The 19010-nt window shown below is 43.0% G+C and overlaps 1 protein-coding gene across 1 annotated transcript in view; it reads left to right on the top strand.

Moving 5' to 3' along the window:
• EFCAB12 (EF-hand calcium binding domain 12) overlaps positions 1 to 19010 on the top strand; it is a 150352-nt gene that overhangs the window by 38142 nt on the left and 93200 nt on the right. Inside the window, exon 3 of the mRNA XM_078662392.1 lies at positions 7404 to 7604. Coding sequence (XP_078518518.1) covers positions 7404 to 7604 — 201 coding nt within the window. The remainder of the gene's footprint in view (positions 1 to 7403; positions 7605 to 19010) is intronic.

Genomic DNA, 19010 nt, shown 5'->3' with positions numbered 1-19010 from the left:
ACCTACTTTATTTTTCCTTGCAATATTATATAGCGCGGACTCGACAACATGGCATGAGCACAATGTACATTACAGAAGAACACATTCATTTGTGGTAGGCATGGGGAGACAAAGCGATTTGCCTGGAATCACAGGATGTTGAGCTGATGTCGAGATTCGAACGTAGCTCCCCAGCTCTAAAATTCGCAATTCTAGAACTTCTGGCGGGAGGTGTGTCTAAAAGTGTATGTCGGTGCTGGCCATCAATGAGAGAGATCTGTGCATTTTTCGAATCGGTGGTGAAAAAATATGAGTATGTTGCTGGAGATGCGGGCCGCCGTGCCACCAATGTACTTACCGGGGGAGGGAAAACACCCATTATTCCGCAACTTTCTTTCCGCATACCATCACTCCGCATACTTTCATTATGAAAGTACCATGACTCCGCAATGCCATTATAACGCATGGCATTACATTTTATATGCTTTTACCACGCATACATTTACAACGAAATTCGTTGTAAATGCATGAATGGTAAAAGCATGTTTTTTTTAATGTTTGGATAAGGTAAGTATGGGTATAGGGGTATATGTTTTGGGGTACTGAGGTATATGTTTTGGGATGTTTGGGTATTTTAAGGGTTCAGATATAGTTTTGGGTTATGGGGTACAGGGGTAGTTTTAGGATTTAGGGATAGGTATGGGTTTTAGGGTACAGGGGTATTTTTAGGGTTCAGGGCTAGGTTTGGGTTTTGGGGTATAGGGGTATTTTTAGGGTTCAGAGGTAGGTTTGGGTTTTGGGGTACAGGGGTATTTTAAGGGTTGAGGGCTAGGTTTGGGTTTTGGGGTACAGGGGTATTTTTAGGGTTCAGGGCTAGGTTTGGGGTTCAGGGGTATTTTAGGGTTCATGGGTAGGTTTGGGTTTTGGGTTACAAGGTTGTTTTTATGGTTCAGGGCTAGGTTGGGTTTTGGGGTACAGGGGTATTTTAGGGTTCAGGGGTAGGTTTGGGTTTTGGGGTACATGGGTATTTTTAGGGTTCAGGGCTAGGTTTGGGTTTTGAGGTACAGGGGTATTTTTAGGGTTCAGGGCTAGGTTTGGGTTTTGGGGTACAGGGATATTTTAGGGTTCAGGGGTAGGTTTGGGTTTTGGGGTACAGGGGTATTTTTAGGGTTCAGGGCTAGGTTTGGGTTTTGAGGTACAGGGGTATTTTTAGGGTTCAGGGGTAGGTTTGGGTTTTGAGGTACAGGGGTATTTATAGGGTTCAGGGCTAGGCTTGAGTTTTGGGGTACAGGGGTATTTTTAGGGTTTAGGGATAGGTTTGGGTTTTGGGGTACAGGGTATATTTATAGGGTTAAGATGGGTTAGTGTTTAAGGGTGTTGGGGTATTTTAAGGAGTAAGGGTGGGTTATGATTATGGGGTGCAGGGGTATTTAAAGGGAGCAGGCTGGACACCCGGAGCTGGAATGTACAGAACCTGGGAAGAAAAAACAATGAAATATTGGGCACACCGCTGTTTTTTTTTTTTCGTAATCCCGCGGCCCGGCCCGCACACGCCCACGCCCCCAGCACACGCCCACAGCACACGATATGAGACATGGCTTGAAGGGTGGAACGTACCACACGTCCCCAGCATTTGTCACGCCCCCAGCACACGCCCACAGCACAACGCAGACACGCCCACAAGGGACTACTTTGCTGGCACGGTTCTTTTACCTTTTAAATATATATGGTGGGCGTCTGCATAGCCTATGTCCTTCTGCTGCAACTGCCCTTTCCAACGCTGTATTGGGTGTTGTGATTGGTGCTGTGGTTCCTGAGATTACCCGCCTCAAAGGTTTGGGCTCTCTCTTTATTATATTAGTATAGATTAGTATACTTGCTGAAAGATCACCTTCTAATCAAACACATTGGAATGAACATTCCTTAATCTCTTACCCTGTGTCCTCATTTTAAATACACAGACACCAGAGTAACCCCCCTTATTTTTTGCTGGATTAAAAGTTTATCAATGTACTTATCACCGTGTTGTAATATCGATTTGTTTTTATCATTAACACACCTTTTTTGCTAACATGCTCATTTGCCTTCTCTGTCACCTCACCTCAACTGATCAGAATGTCTTCACTCTGTCCCATAAATAATGATACTTTATTCACCCGACAGCCGGCCACCATTTTTCTAGGTTAGCCAGCCCTTTATGAAACTTTTAAATTAAAATAAAACAGGTTATTGGAACTTCCTTTCTACTCACTACTAGATCAAGTTGATTCTTTTTACAGTGGCCGATTGTAGCCTTACATATACGTCAAACTATTTTCCCTAATGCTTTGTTTACTCGTACAAATAATAGTGTATCTTATCGTGCACTAGGTATTTGTGGACAAACCTATTCAGTATTACATCTGCAGTTGTTTTGTAATTTAAATCATCGACTAATCCGGATGCCAAAAGTTTTTTTTTGCATCTAGTGAGACTAATATAATGTGATATCTACTTAATAGAGCTTTAGAGTAAGGCTATTTATTTTATTTAGAGTAGTTTTTTATGTTTATCCTATTTTATTGATGTTAAGGTACTACTTGTAAAGTCACTTTAATGATTCCAAGGAGGATGAACATTGAAGTTATATTACTTCCTCTGATATCACTTCCTTTGATGTCATGTCATATCAAAATTTGTGGAGATTCACTTTACTCCTTTCTGCACTGGGACCTGAGAAGCCTAGAACCGGTCCAAAGGAGATTAATCATAGGATGTATACAATCCGTGACTACTGCCTGATGGATTTCTTATAGAACACAAGTAGATTTTAGGTTGGGTAAAATAGAGATGTGTATGGTCATAGAAACAAATGCTAAAGTACAACCACAATAAATTCCTCAACTTTGGGTGGCCTTCAGGGACAATATCTATGAAGGGGAAAAGAATATGCTGCAACCTATATAAATATCTAGGTTTTTGTTGTACCCATCTAAGTACATCAGAAGAGACTGAGAAATTGAGTGCTTGTTTAGGTTTGGATGCTATGCATCTACCAGTAATCCGGTATGAGGTTTTAGAAGGTTTCTTGCTGTGGGCATGGAGAGTGTTCATGTGGGGATATGTGAAGTGGGGCGGAAAACATATTGGCCTTGACTAACGCTGAATCACACAGGTGGAATAGCTCAATGACTCTGGTACCCTTATGACATTTGCGGAATTGAGACAGGTGCATGACCTATCACCTGTTTAGTTTCTGGTGAATGCAATGATCTGCCATAACGACTTGGGGCCCCACACTGAGTGATCTGAAAACTGACAAGACACCGCAGATATCACCGACATGCTGTAGGACAGCCTGTACAAGATTACTAACATCTGCAAATCCCTCAAGTTAAAGCAGTGCATAGATCTCATTTGCCGTAAGCAGAGCTGGGAGGAAGATCTTGGCGTAGAATTCAAGGACACAGAATGATTGTTGCTCTTAAGCACATACACAAGATTTCCAGAAATGCCAGATTGAAATTCATGCAACTGAATTATTTGCAGTGAACCTCTCATCCCATCTAAACTGCACAACATGTTTCCATCAGTAACTAGAGAGTGTCCCAGATCTGGCAGACCATGGGCCTCATTTTATCGTATAACATGGTTGAAATGCCCAGTGGTTAGTGCGGTCTGGGCTGAAGCGATAAGGTTGTTGGGAAACTGGACTGGCAATCAGCTTGCTTTATGGGGGGACGGTGGAGACATAGCTACAATACGTTTAGTGCACTGGGGCCTAGTGAACCCTGAGAATTGCTTCATTTTACTACCCCAAAAGTCGTTAAGAGGGCCATTTCCCTTGCTCGTGTCAGGTCCCATGGGATCCTTGATACACCACTGGCTTGATGGGGTTAATGCAGAGACCTAACGTAGATAAGTCCTTATGTCAGTTGATTGATTTACCTATGGTCCTAGCCAAGAGGGTAGATGCAATGCAATGGAGATCTCCTCAAGCTTCCAGCATAGAAAGATGACAATCTGAGCGCCATAAATGGCTCAGGCCGAGGACATAGTAAATAGACTACTACCAGCTCAATCCATGAGGCCTGGGGTGTCCTCTTATTACAATTGAGCCCAAAACCTATTGACATACTACAGAGACCTGGCACAGATGATTATTACATTATGAACACTGATGACTATCATCTGTCTCTTGCTGTCCTCTCTTGGTCATAGTTTTGTACTGGTGAATAAATGGACTTGGCCTATATTGTATGATTGCACCTTGTTAAATCCTGCTATTCTCTCTATATTGTCTTGATGTCAGCACTCATGTCAATAGGACACAGTGTGTAGTGCCCATCTATGGACTAACATTACAAAGTGATATGTGTAAAGAGACATCTGTTAAGCCAAAACACAATAAATGTATATATATATATATTTTAAAGTGGGTATATCTGAATTTTCTAGTAGTAGTTGAGGATTTCCAGGATGTTGTGTGAAACTCTGGACAAGCTGGTTTAGAAACCTTGTATGTATTTTTACAGTTTGAAAGTGGTGTTTTAGAAAAGGATTCCTCGTGTGTAAGCTCTGTGCTGTTGAGAAACCAGGGAAGAGAAACAGAAGAGTGGCTCACTGGTTAGAGGCGGCAGACCCGTAAGCAGAGAACGGCCCGGGACCAGGGTTCGATTCCCGACGCGGCAGGGTCGTGGACCAGGGTCAGCGGACTCGATAATTCTCGCCTCGGTGCCTACTCTAGTCAGAAACCACACTCGGCAACTCTGGGCATCAGCTTGCCTCATCTTCACAACAGCCCCCCCAGACCGCCGGGGATGCTTGGTCGCACCTTAGAGATACCCATCAGGGACCATCTCTCAGGGTGAGCCAGGACGGGTTCCCCAGCGGTCGAAGCGTGGAGATACTCCTCCGGGAGTCGATTCCTAGCGCTATATAAACCCACAATTAAATTAAATTAAATTAAATTAAATTAAATATGGGGTAGACTATATATGCAATTTTTCGATTTTCTAATCTGCAGTTACTTTGTTAAAGTTCAGAGGTCACCTTAGTCCAAGTATTTTAAATTCATAATAAGGAAAGGTACTCAAAAGGAATCTTAAAATATTTCTATATTTTTCCCTTTAAAAGAATTGAGGTTATTTTCAGCTATAATCAACTTGTTGAGAAATGTTTTAACTTGCTTTGTTCTTATCGTACTGACAGCAAATGGTTCCTGCAACCTCAGCTTCACATAGAGGGCTTTTATCTGACAGTCTACAAATGTATCAGGCTGATTTTGTTTTGTGATATATTTTTTGAGGGAAAGGTCAGAATCAATAGAGGAACCAAGTGATTTGGCGTTTGGTGTCACGTTGGAGCTATAGTGATCCAAATGCAATTGGAAAACTAGATCTTTATTTGTGGCTATTTATTGCTTCTGCAAATAGGATAAATTCTGTTGATTCTTAGCTTTATGTGAGGAGCACTAGAAACCGGGCCATGTATATTAATTAGCAGAATTTTAGCACATCACCTTAGCGGCACAGAAGATCCTTGTTGACCATGCTATATGCTTTTCACTGATTCCCATTTGGTTTACTTTTTTAAGAAACAAACTAAGGAGATTTGGTCAGCAGTCCATGGTGTGGGAAACATGCTAGCAGAACGGGGTAGGGGGTGGAGGGGCTGCTAAACACAATTTCCATGGCCCAGTGGCTCAGCAAGAGCAATCAATCAAGAAACCCATCAAACACCGACTTCTTCAACATGGGCCTGCCTATTGGCACCTCTTAGACTCTCACACATGACGCAAGAGGCAGAAAGCCAATGCATGCTCCAAACCACTTGTTTTCATCTATTTTCCCTTATCCTTCTAGCTTCTGTACATTTTGCAAATGGTCATATCTTTTTGATCTCTGTAAACACAAGGAGATGATGGATGGAGCACTAAAACTTTTCAGACACTAACCCCCAGTCACAGATCTGGCTTGAATCCATCATCGTTCTTTAGCTCATTCGCCACCCCAGTTCAGACCCAGCTATTTGCAAATCAGTCTTGACGCTGTTCCTTATGGGAACAGTCCAGTCGGAACTGCCAAGCCAGGTCTTCACTGGACCGGAAACCAGCTTCCTGGGACCGGTTTTGGGGTAACACCCCTCATCAGCCAGGCTAGCTTGAATTCAGTGGTAAAGTGAGCAAGTGACCCAGTCTGGGCATACCCTACCCTAATAGCTTGAATCCAGTGGCAAAGTGAGCAAGTGACCCACGTCTGGGCTACCCTGCCAACTTAGGGCGAACAAAGCAAACACAAGGAGATGATGGACGGAACACTGACCCTTTTCAGACACTCCCCCCCAGTCACAGAACTGGGTTGAATCCATCATAGTTCTTTAGCTCACTTCGCTACCCCAGTTCAGACCCAGCCATATGCTTCACCCTGTTCCTTATGGGAACATTCCAGCCCGAACTGCCGAGCCACGTCTTCACTGGACCTGAAACAAGCATCCTGGGACCAGTTTTGGTTAACACCCCTCATCAGCCACGCTAGCTTGAATCGAGAGGCAAAGTGAGCAAGGGACCCACGTCTCGGCATACCCTGCCAGCTTAGGGGAAACAAAGCAAACACAAGGAGCTGGATTTAGGCCCAGATCTCAGTACTGGGGTGAATATTTGATATTGTGCAGCATTCTGTCCATTAATTGTTCTTTTTGTTTTTGATCTCCATAGGCAGGGTGGTGGACACACTCTAATAAGTAAGACAACTGGGTCAGAAGCGTCAGTCACTTATTTTTTATTTATTTTTCTATTTTAGGTTTTTGACATAGTGGGACCTTGCTCTTTAAAGAGAACACCATTTTTGTACCAGTATCAATTTAACGATGATCAGTATAGTGTGTGTAGCATCTGATTGGCACTAGATAGTAATAAATAAGATGTGATCGGAAATTGTGATGCAAAATCTATTAGGTAGTACAAAATTTAACATAGAACACAGATAAACTGCACCATTATAGATAGTTACTATAGTCAGTCAAGTGCGAAAGGAAGGTTTGAACCTAGGTCTGCCAGACACTGGACTTGGACCAAATATGCTTAGGGGCCTCTGGGATTTTCATCCAATCTTGTGGTCAGGGTTTATTCAAAAGAGATATCAATATTTATCCACAATTCATTGGCATTTTTGTATTTCTATCTAACATTGTTTTATGCTGATTTGCTAATGAGCTAGAATGGGTCTCATACCTGGTATGTGTACAAAATTCCATATTTTATAATTTCCTGCATGTTGTGTGACAGCCGCACTTCCCAAAAAAAGGTCACACTCATCAATTACTGGGACAGCACACAATGTCTTACACAGAAATCTCAAGTTGACCAAATCCTAAAGGCAGCAGGTATAAACATAATAAACATTTTAAATGACTGTATATAAACACTTCTTTTTCTTTTATTTCAGGACTTAACTTCTCCTGAACCCAAGAGCAGCCGTGATCGTTCTATCACTCCCTCCATCCAAAGGCCCTGCCCGGAAGCTTTCTCAATCCTGGACCGTTATCTGCAGGACAACCGGTTGCGGCTTGTGGACCTTTACAACAGGACTGACAAGACCAAGAAAAAGAAGATCTCCAGCTCAGATCTGAAAGCAGTCAGAAAAGAGGTGGGTATGAAAGTCTGTCAATTCATGTAGCTATAATAAGTCTGAATTAACGCTGGGCAAAACCAACATATCACCAAGTACGTTTTGTAAAGTTATGACAACTTTGCAAAACTTCACCCATAAGTGAAAATTGTTGCAAAAAACTTTTTTTATTAGAATTTTCTTGCAAATTTTGCAAAGTTGGATTTGTGGGGCATTTTCCCCATACGTTGTATTTTAAACTTCCCAACCATCATGAAGTGTTTGTGGCTTGAGACGTTTCTGAAACATTTTCATGCATTTTGCGATTGAAAAAGTTTGCAACTTTACAAGCCCCAGCTGTGAATTCCATCATCCTCTCACTGCCTTCCTCCAGTAATAGTGCATTCAGATCACCACATTTGATTAGCTGGGAAGAAGATTAAAAAGGTAACTGATTGACGGGGGGCGTGGCTTGCGCGCCGCTGCGAGATGGCGTGCCGCGCTTGAGCTCCATGGAGACGCAGTCTGTCGGGACGATTTTAGGATCCCGTTCGAGAGTGTCTCATGTCCAGCTCTCACCATGAGGTGTCGGAAGGTGCCGTGAGCGCTCTCCTGTATGGTGCAACAGCGCACGACGACCTGAACTGTCCTTTTTTCTCCACTTGCAACCCTCATTACCGGCACTTCAGTGAGCGGCCGCCATTTTGTTTTTGCGGTGGCGTCGCCCGTTTCTTTGGTACCAGACCCTTGCCTTCGAGCGCAACATGTTCAGTCAGCTGTACTGAGGTGACATTTATTACCTTTCTGTTTTGATGGTCCTTTGCAGTCTTTTTATGCATAACTGACGCAATACCTGCTTGCTATCTTCTATGGATCTCTCACTGCCTTTTTTCACCTCACTCGACTCGTTTATGATTCCCTGCCTTACCTGAGGGGTTTGTGCTATGTGACCTGATTGCTAGGTTGCTTGCTATTTGGCAACATCTGTTTTTGGCGCTCTAGCGTCTTTTTGGCTTCTTCTTCTACTTCAACTGCTTTTGTCCGCCATTTTGTGCGCTGGTGTCCCGGGCATAGTCTACGCCTACGGTGCTTCTTTTCAGTGGCACTTGGTGAATTCTTGTTTGTGTAATTCCTGGCCCTTGCTCATTTATTCTACGTCAAGTACCTTTGGTGGTGGTGTTTTTAAGCTGTCTACTGTGGCCTGTTCCTATGGCGGACACCATGGGGCCTTCCCCTACTGCGAAGGACTCTAAAGGGACTTTAAAACGATCTAAGCAGCAGTCCCCCTCTCCTGAGTCCTCTCAGAAGGATATTAACTCCACTTTGGATGCTATTCTGACGCATCTAAATGCCGTCCATGATATTGCGCAGTCTACTAAAACTAATACCGATTTATTGCAAGTTGAGGTGGCTGCTATCAGGAGTGACTTTAAAGCCTTATCTGTCAGGATTACGAATACTGAATCTCGTATCAGTGTGGTGGAGGATTCTTCACACCAGCATTCGAGGTCTCTTCTCCAGCTAGAACGTTCGATGGCGGCCTTACGCAGAGACCTTACAGAGCAGGAGGATCGTAATCGGAGGAGTAACCTGCGTATTTGTGGTCTTCCTGAAGATGCAGAGCAGTCAGCCCCCTCAATGATTGACTTCCTCTCCAAATGGATTCCTTCTACCCTACAAATCTCCTTTCAAAGAGACCTTGAAATTGAGAGAGCTCATCGGGTGCCTGCGTTCAAACCTAAAACCTCCACTTATCCCAGAGCAGTAATCCTTAAACCACTGCGTCATCAGCATTCAGAACAGATTTTGGCCCACATGAGGAAAGTCAAGTCGGTGTCTTGGGAGGGCCATCGGATTACTATCTCCCAGGATTTTGCCAGAGACACTGTAATTCGAAGGAAGGGATTCCTCAATCTGCGAAAACGTCTGTTGGACATGCATATTCCTTTTTCCTTTGCTGGTCCATCCAAGTTTCGTATAACTTTCAAGGGCCGCTATCGGATTTTTGATGAACCTGCTGATCTTTCCCAGGGCCGGACTGGGAACTGAAAGCAGCCCTGGCAAATTTCTGCAGACCAGCCCCCGCCTGGCGCGTAGCGAGCGAGCGCAGCTAGCGAGCTCGACTAGTACTAGGGGGGTTTGATGGGGTTTTCCCCCCAAGAAAATTTGGGAAAATGACAGACCAAAAGGGTGAATTTTACAGCACATTTTTCATTACATATTCAATTGTATCAACTTTCAAAGTACAGTAAATAGTAGATGATGACCTTAAAGAGCACCAGGTTAGCCACCCAGTCACATGTACCCATAGACATCCTTTCAGAGAGCATCAAAAATAGACACAATAGTGAATCAGAGAGAGCAAAGTAAAAGTGAGACCAACCCCCATATGATGTGTAGCGAGCAAGCACAGAGAGCAACCACTACTAGGGGGAGTTTGGGGGCTTGAACTTGTCCCCCCCCAAGAAAATTTGAGAGACAGAAAGGCCAAAACAAAGCATTTTTCAACACATTTTTCATTACATATTAGATTGTATTAACTTTTAAAGCATAGTAAATTGTCACTCACGTTGTTACAAATTAAGCACTGATGTGATGTCACACATGAGCACACAGGCCGCTGACTGAGGCCAGAAACTGTGGAAATGTCACACATAAACACCAAGGCACTGACCCAGGCCTGGTCATACCATCAGGACACTAAGCATGCAAACGTCACATATAAGCACCCAGGCCGTAAGCATGGAAATGTCACACATGAGCCTCCAGCTCCAGGTCACTGAGGCCAGCAAATATGGAAATAGCATGCATAATTAAGCACCCAGGCCAGAAAGCATGGAAACGTCTCAAATGGCACCCTAGCCAGAAAGTATGAAAAATTAACACAAAGGCCCTGTCCTTGACATGACACATCTTTAAATAGCCTACTTAAGTGGGTGACACAATAAATGTTGCAGACCCACTAGCAGCATTTAATGTACCGTCCCTGGGTACATGTAGAACCACGTTTCTAGGGACTTACAAGTAATTTAAAATTGCCTATTCGGTGTAAGACACCGTGTTTCAAAGGGAAGAGCGCAAGCACTTTAGCACTGGTTAGTGGTAGTAAAGTGCACTGAGCCCTAAGAGCCAACAAAAATTGCCTTTTTTGATTCAATAAAGCAGATGAAACCGGATTTTAATTTAGAGGAATATGAGGCCGGCAGCGACTTATCTAACCATGTCTCAGCAGTCAGTATGAACAATATGTATCTAAAAAACATTTTACATGTGCTAATGGCGCTGGGACTTTTTCTGTAGCTTTTCCTTTTCCGCCCACCTGTTTCAACACCTATAACGTGCGCATCTGTAATTCACATGCAAACAGTGAATGGTCATTGGGGTATGGGCGATATGCCGGAAGATATTGACTGGCTTCACAAGCTGTACCACACCCTGATTATGGAGAAGATCTCAGCTACAGTACACCACCAGCTGCAATAGTTTGAGAAGCAGTAGGGCCCCTGCATGGATTTTCTCACAAATGCATTTTGAGAACTCTCTTGGCAGAAATATCTACGAGTGCTGCACCTCACAGACCTGGGTTACTGTACAATGGTGTACCTGGACCAGCTCCTAAAGGGCAAAATGGATCCTTTATCAAGCGTATGAGTGAACAGGACGTCTTTCTTGTTATCTCCCCCTACTTTCTCCTCCCAAGTTTCCATTATTCACCCCTTCATTTCCCTTATCCCCAGCATTTCTTGGCTTTAATGGCATCACTGGGTTTTAGATACGACACTGGCCATGTAACCATAACATACAATTATCTCCTGCTTTATCAGTACAATTCAGTGATCTCGTGTGTGTGGGGGGGTGGTCGCAGTGGTGGGCATTTAAGTGTGGTACGGTAAATCTGGTCTTATTCTTAACAGATCAGTATTATAATTATTCAGAGATAGCAACGAGATTGTTTAGCAGGCAATGCAATGCAAACTGTAATGGGAACGTTTTGAAAAGTTAGGTAGAAACTACAACGCGGAAGGCCGGTGTTATTTCTACTGTACGGTACCTGTACCAATCAATACCTCTTAAGTGATGGATGTGGTCTGGCCTCAGGCTCTCCTTACTGCAGCATGATGGTTTCTTTATACCATTTTGTAGTGGCAGGCAAAAAGGAGTCAGTCAGTGTAAAATTGCTACAGATTTCGTGTATTTGTTTGATTACATATTTGACTGCCGGCCTGAGCGAGGTAGCAGTACTGATGAGATAAACAACAGTGCGGAAATAGAAGCCACTGTTTCGGGGCAGATCACAGATTACCTTGTTGAATCAATCAATGTGCTGCTTCAACATGTACAACCGCATAAAAAGATGCATCGTATAGAAGTGGCATATGCGGTCCCTCCCTCCCTCCTCTTTAGATACTGCTGTGCAGCACCAGTAGTCTGAAATATTCGAATATTGCGTTTTATTCCAGTCGCTCTTGCTTCTGTGTGGTTATTCTAGGTGTAGAAACAATACATTTTTTTAACTGTGCGCTCAGCACAGCAAGTGAAATGAGTTGCTATCTGAAGTGCCTCGAAGATTACTAGGAGAGTTTGAATTATTTATGCTGCATGGAATCTCAAATTATGCTGCATATTATTAGATGAAATAAGCATTGGCTTTATTATGTAAATACATTTACATTTCCTCATTCAGGAGAGAGCGGAGTGGTATACAGAGTACACACGCTCCTTAAGAAATAGCCCTTGAATAAAAGGTTTTATTTGCTCATTGAGTCCCAGTTATGGGGAAACGGTTATGTTATGTAACTTATGGCTAATTTGATCTTGATTAAAGAGGCAACTACTTAAAACTACCTTATTTAAGATGTATTTAAATCCAGAAACTAGGGGCCATGCACGAATAAACAGTTGCTTTCTATCCCGCTCATTAAGAAATAACCCCTCAGGCCGCCTAGCTCAGTGCATTTATTTGTATAGCGCGTGTGGCAACCGTGGCACTCGGAGACACGTTTAGGATTTTAGCTCTTCGACCTCTCAAAAGAAAGTTGGACACGTTTGGGGTTCTTTTCGGGTGCACTTTCGAGATACCGGCCAGCTACTTGGAGAAGTGTCCAATAGCAATTGGTTTCATCATGACAAAGATACCTTTCCTGGAAAGGTATTATTTCTTTCCTCCTCTATAACATTGAAGCGCACTATTTCGGCTTTAACTTGCTGGTATAGAGGAGACGCAGAATGCTCAAGGGAAGCACTTACTGCCCCACAGGGCTCAGCCTCCCATAGGAGACACAGAATGCTCAAGGGAAGCACCAGTGCGCTGTGGGAAGCACTTACTGCCCCACAGGGCTCTGCATCCCAGAGGAGACACAAAATGCCCAGGGGAAGCACCAGCGCACTGTGGAAAGCACTTACTGCCCCGCAGAGAAAGGGGGGGCTGATAATGCAACCAGCGGGACTTTGGTACTTACCTAAAGAGCGGTAGAATCTTGCTGAAACCGTAAAACGGTCCTGACCAAGGTATTGACCAATGTTCCCTCAAATTTTTTCTTTTGTGTGCGGTAGTGTATGGTCTCTGTGCACTGCAGCCAAGGCTATGTGCACCAAGTATCCGACCATGCATGCGAGTGCAGCAACAAATTATCAGTGCAAATACTACTCCAAGCTTTTACTTAATGTGAAAAGAAAGTGCATTTTCACACATACAGAACCATATGAGGGGTCTCAAGACAGATTTGCAATTTAGATATGCATGCCATGGTCTTGATGGACAGTCCTTCCAAGAAATGGCAAACCATGAACACCCCACAAAAAGAACTGATTGAAGTGAGCACACCCAAAGCCCTCTCTCTGTATTAGTTCTGCTAAATCACAGAAACTGCCTAATAGTGCGTATTCACCTGGATAGAGCTCATGTTATTGGCCTCACACGTCACTCTCTGTGGTATGTGGAGAGGCCAACGTTTGGAGGTGCATGTAGTCTTGACACCTCTAGGACCCATTGACAGGCACTGTACGAAACTAGCACTGCATTCTGCCTCCACTCCAGAGCTCTCAATCAAGTCCTGCCATAACAATGCACCCACAACTTCTTTTCAGTACATCAGAATGCAACTCAATTGACAGTATGCACTGTACAAATCATATGCTGCATAAAAGAAATACCTATTCACATCTTCTGGAAAAGCAAATCCTCTTAGGAAACTCATGATGAAATACAATGTGAAGCATCCATATACCACTATGTATTTTGTTTTAAATAGTCTTTTAATGCGGTGACAGAAGCCATGAAGCAGCGCACAACTGTTGCCCATAACAAAAACTGAAGTCAAGGAGCCATAAGGCCTCTTGTTGTGGAGGGGAAACAAAGGATATATATATATATATAACTACCCCTGATGAGGCGTCAAAGCACTTTTCGGCGAGTAGCACGCTACTCCTGAACCCAAAAAGGATTAGTGGTGGGTTAGTATAAGAAAATCATGTTCATTTGAGTGGTGGACATGCGAGTCTGTTAGTTGGATTGAATAGGATAATGGAAGAGGGAATAGTCTAGAAAGTGTTATTTAGGCGATCATAGCAGTGAGATGAGGATTGTGAGGTGTAAAAGGAAAGATGGAGGTGGGACGAGTCTCTAGAAAGGGATTAGGGAAATCACAGTAGTAAAATGAGGTTTGGGATACCTGAGAGGTGGATTCAGAAAGAATTGTTTGGGAGATCATAGAAGTAAAATAAGGCTTCCTTAAAGTGAATATATTGAAAACAACATCAAAACATACTTCAACTAATTACGCTTTCAAAGTCTCTGCCCGTCCTAAAACTCATAAGATGTTTTAACGATAAACTCAATGAAAGAAATTCAACACTGGAATTTACGTGCTTTTACACTGTGAACAGAATATAATGTTCCCCCATGTTAAACCAACCCATGTGCATAAACCAATTGTGACAGCTTAATTTGATAACCGTTGAACCAACTCAATGGTGCACAAAATAAACCGGTCATTGATTACCAATTTTTAACACTGCAAGTGACGCTACTTCATTCAAACCATGCAGTTTAAATTAAACATGTGACTCTAAAGGATATACAAAACATACAAAAAGCCCAATCCCAATCATGAAAAAAGGAAAGAAACATTCAGACACACCCTGCACATCATACCCATTAATCAATCAAACATGTGCTGTGATAATAGATTATTAGCATAAAATTCCTTAAATAACAATTGTAGACACTAAAATACTGAATAAATATGAGAAATAATGATGATTGGCAATAAGAAATATTTCCCATGCTCATGACGAGCTCAGCTCATCATGAGCCACGGTTCCCGTGTGCTCATGACGAGCTCACCTCATTATGACTGTTAGAACGCTCACACGCGGGGCTAATTCCCCTGCTGTGCTGAGCGTTCTAAGTAAACGGGTGTGGCCGTGACGAGCTCAGCTCGTCATGAGCACCGGGGAGCTGTGCGCCCCCCCCCCCCCAGCACAGCAGGGAAATCAGCCTTGCAGTGAAGGGGTTAAAGAAAAAAGGACAGATGTGTTCTGCAAGTTAATTTTATTTATTTATTTATTTAATGCGATTTTATATAGCGCAAACTTTACCCGAAGGTGTCAGAGCACTTTACATAAGAACCAGTTGCAAAACATAAGGACTTAGGATTACATGCGCTACATGAAAGATACCAACAGAAAAAATTGAAAATGTACAAGATGTACAGTCACTCAAGGAAGAGATACAAATGGATAAACTCTAGGAGTCACATAGGAATGGTAGAGAGTACAAAGGTCTACTGCATATACTATTGATTAGAGTTATCTCTATATACATATATATACACATAGTAGATTTTCTCAGGTCAAGAACCAAAAAAAACACACAAAAAACAGAAGAGCAGAGTTCCATTAAGTGAGGTCGGAGGGGGGACGCAGTCATATCACCAAGGGAGGGTGGGAGGTGATAAAGTTATGACACACAAGCATTTGCTGGTTATACTTAGTCAGAGTAGAGCCTCTATAGTGTGACTCCAGGGCTAAAACCGATCTTCCCATGTGCAAAGATTGAGTATAGCAGGCCTTAGATGGCAGAGGAGGTATTAGCAGAATGCACTGATTATATGCGGTCAGCATAAATGGTGTAACTAGACAACAGAGGGCAGGGCACGGTGTGCCCTCAATACAGGCAGGCATCTTAATTAATCTAAAGAGGCAGTTCACAAATGCTCTAGGATGTACAGCCAGGAGTGATAGAGAGCAGTTTTCCTAAAGCACTAGTGAACGGTTACTTCTGTATGATCTGGCATTGATTTAGAAGCAAAGAAGAAAGGCTACATATATGCATAAGTTACTGCATCCTAGGTTTAATGCTCTGCGGGGACAGGCTAAGTGTGACAAAAGAGCAAACACAAAATTGCACTGGGTAAAGGCAGCTATGATAAATACTCTCTAGGGATACCTCAGAAGACCCGGGAGAACTCCATGGTGTACGGTGGTTACAGATTGCCAGGTCAGTGCCCCATATCCTTCTAGGGACTGTTCCCCGAGATTGTCTGGCTTTTGGCGAGCCAAGCCTTCATAGTATTTCTGCCTTCGAGGTGCAATGCAGATTGTGTGGCCTTTTAAATATATTTTGGGATTGTGAAAGCGCATCATGCTTTGAGCCAGCGCAGCGCTGCTATTGGGTGACTTTTTTTAATACATCAGTGTTCATGAAAGTGTCTCAAAGCATGATGCGTACTTTCATGATCACTAAGATATTTACATGGCCATGCAATCATTTGTTTCACAAGCCCCGCAGCAACGACCCAATTACTAAATAGAATCGACTCCTGACCCAAACTCGATCGGAACTGGCAAAAAGTCGGCACAACTGTCGAGAAGCAAACAGCATACAGCTTCTCCAATGGAAACGAAAACAGACATTCCCCGTCCTGGGGCCCGGAATTCGAAGAATGGACCAGCCGTCGGTGAGTACAAGGGAGGGATTATCTGATTGCAAACATTTAAACAACACTCACCTGGCGGCGGGCGGCACTGGCGGACATTCGGCAGCAGGGACACTGGGACAGGCAGGGCCAGGGGGGCTAGGCATAATTAAATTATGGTCCGGTGAGAGAAGGCCTCTCGTCGTCACGGTCCTGCGCGAGCCCCAATGCGCATGTGTCACTTCCAAAAGCCGCGCCCGCCCCAGCCCTAAAGGGGGGAACTGAAACTAAAAGCAGGCAGCCCAGACGCGGATATGGAGACATCTGCGCACACGCAACCTCAAACTCTAAAATGACACTACTGCTCTCCAATGTATTAGGAAAGTTGTACCTTTTTCCACACGGAGCGAGGAGACTGAGGCAGGCATGCAGCAGAGTACAGTAGTAAGTGACTACTACACTGTACTGAGTGTCCATAAAATCGGCCCCACCCACACGCAGCAACAAAACCGGCCCCCGTCCAAAAAACCGGCCCCCACCCCTGGCAGCCGACCGGGGGATTGCCCGGTGCCCGGCATTGCCAGTCCGGGCCTGATCTTTCCTCTTTTTTGGATAACCAACTTGAGTCTCAGATGGATTCTTCTCCAGCTCCTGGCTCTTCTGGGACTTGAGTTTCTGTCTTTGTTGTTTCACCTGGTTTAATACGTCTTGCTGTTTGACATATGTCATTGTTTTTTCGCTCCATATGTTGATCGTTGGTTGCTATTCGTTTTCCAGATGATTTGTCTGTCACTTGTCAGCTTTAGCTTGACTTGTTATTGGTATTTATCCACTTTTCCCGATATTTGTCTGTGGCCATTTCGTCTTTCTTGATTATCCTCCTTGTTGTGGGCGATTTTTGGCTCCTTGTTCATGCGTCTCATATCTTCCGATATTTGTTTCATGTTGTATTTTTCCCCACTTTTGGTATCTTTCGATTTTGTACTTTGCCGAGCTTTGATCTTCCCTTTTCTTGGCGTAGGTTATGTGTCTGTTTTTACCAGCCGTTCGGTCCGATGTGTCCGTTTTTCTCTTTGTGCTCATTCATATGGTTTATTTTTCTATATTTGCCTATCGTGTAACTGCTCCCTTCCTAGTATTTCTTCTTGTCACTTAGTGGTATTTTGTCTATATTGTGGCTCTGTTTTTTAACCTTGCAAGTTTTATTCCTGCTGATATATGATATTGCTTGACATTTTATCTGCTTAATTTTTCAATTTTCATATTTATTGTTTCTCCTTTCTCTAACTACGTACCATGTACTACTGCCTTTTTATTTATATATTTGCTAGTTCTTGATTTGCACCATTTTCTGCTTCTCATACCTACTTTTCTTGTTCTTTGTATGGCATTTATAGTTTCTTGCCATTTAATTGGATCCTTTAATCTCACTTTAGCTTCTATTCATGAGCTTGTTATTTGATATGCCTCATATTGTATTTTTCTGTGTTTTTTCGGTCATTGACCGGGTTTGATTATTCTGTGCCTATTTCTCGTAGCTTTTCTTTCCCCGACTTCAAGTATATTATAGGGTCCACTTTTATTGTTCTAGGACCATTGCTTGTTGTTTCCTTTCCTTTTCTCTAGTCTGGGATCTATCACTTTCTCTACTGTTTTTTCTTGACGGTCTTTTGTTTCCCTCTGGTATGAGATGGGTCTCTCATAGACCTACCCTGGCGCGTCTCTTTTTCTCTCTTTTTCCATTCTTCTTTCTTCCTTTCTCTCCTTCTCTTTCCCTTTCTTCTCCTTTTTCTTCTTCCTCTTTCTTCTTGGATCTCCTGGTGGTGCCTTTCTATTTTGTGTCAGATGGTGGTGTTCTGTTTTTCAGTCATCTGTATTTCTTCATTTGTTTGTTTTTTCTGTACGTCTATGCCTGGCTTAAATGTAGTTTCCCTTAATGTTAAGGGTTTAAATCATCCGGTTAAGAGGGCTAAAATTTTAGATTATTGCAAATCTTTGTCTTCGGATCTGGTATTTTTGCAGGAGACGAAATTATCCCATAAAGAGGCTCTGTGGTTGCAGAAAGGCTGGGTTATGGATGTGGTATGCTTTGATGCTCTTGGTAAACGTAATGGCGTGATCACCCTTATTTCTAAAAACTCTGGTTTATCAATCCTTTCTTCTGACCATGACTCTGAGGGTCGTTGGGTATTATCAAGATTATCTGATGGTATTCATGATCTTTATGCTTTGAATATTTATGCTCCAAATAATGATGATCCTCTTTTCTGGCAGAATATCACTAAATTACTTTCCCGAACGCCTCATAAGGGTAATCTAATAGTGGGTGGTCATTTTAATTTGCCGTTTGACCCTCTGTTAGATAGAAATTTGCTTTTTCTTTTCGCCCTCCCAGAGCTCACAAGCATTTGTTAAATATGTGCTCTTCTGTTAATCTTCATGATATATGGCGTCTTCATAAAACTACTGGCAGTGAATTTTCTTTTTTTTCCTCTCCTCATTCTAGTTTTTCTCGTATTGATTACCT

Source organism: Lissotriton helveticus, chromosome 9 (genome assembly GCF_964261635.1).
Source record: "Lissotriton helveticus chromosome 9, aLisHel1.1, whole genome shotgun sequence".
Lineage (NCBI taxonomy): Eukaryota > Metazoa > Chordata > Amphibia > Caudata > Salamandridae > Lissotriton > Lissotriton helveticus.
Note: the sequence above shows the minus strand (reverse complement) of the source record. Positions and strands in the feature narration are given on the sequence as shown.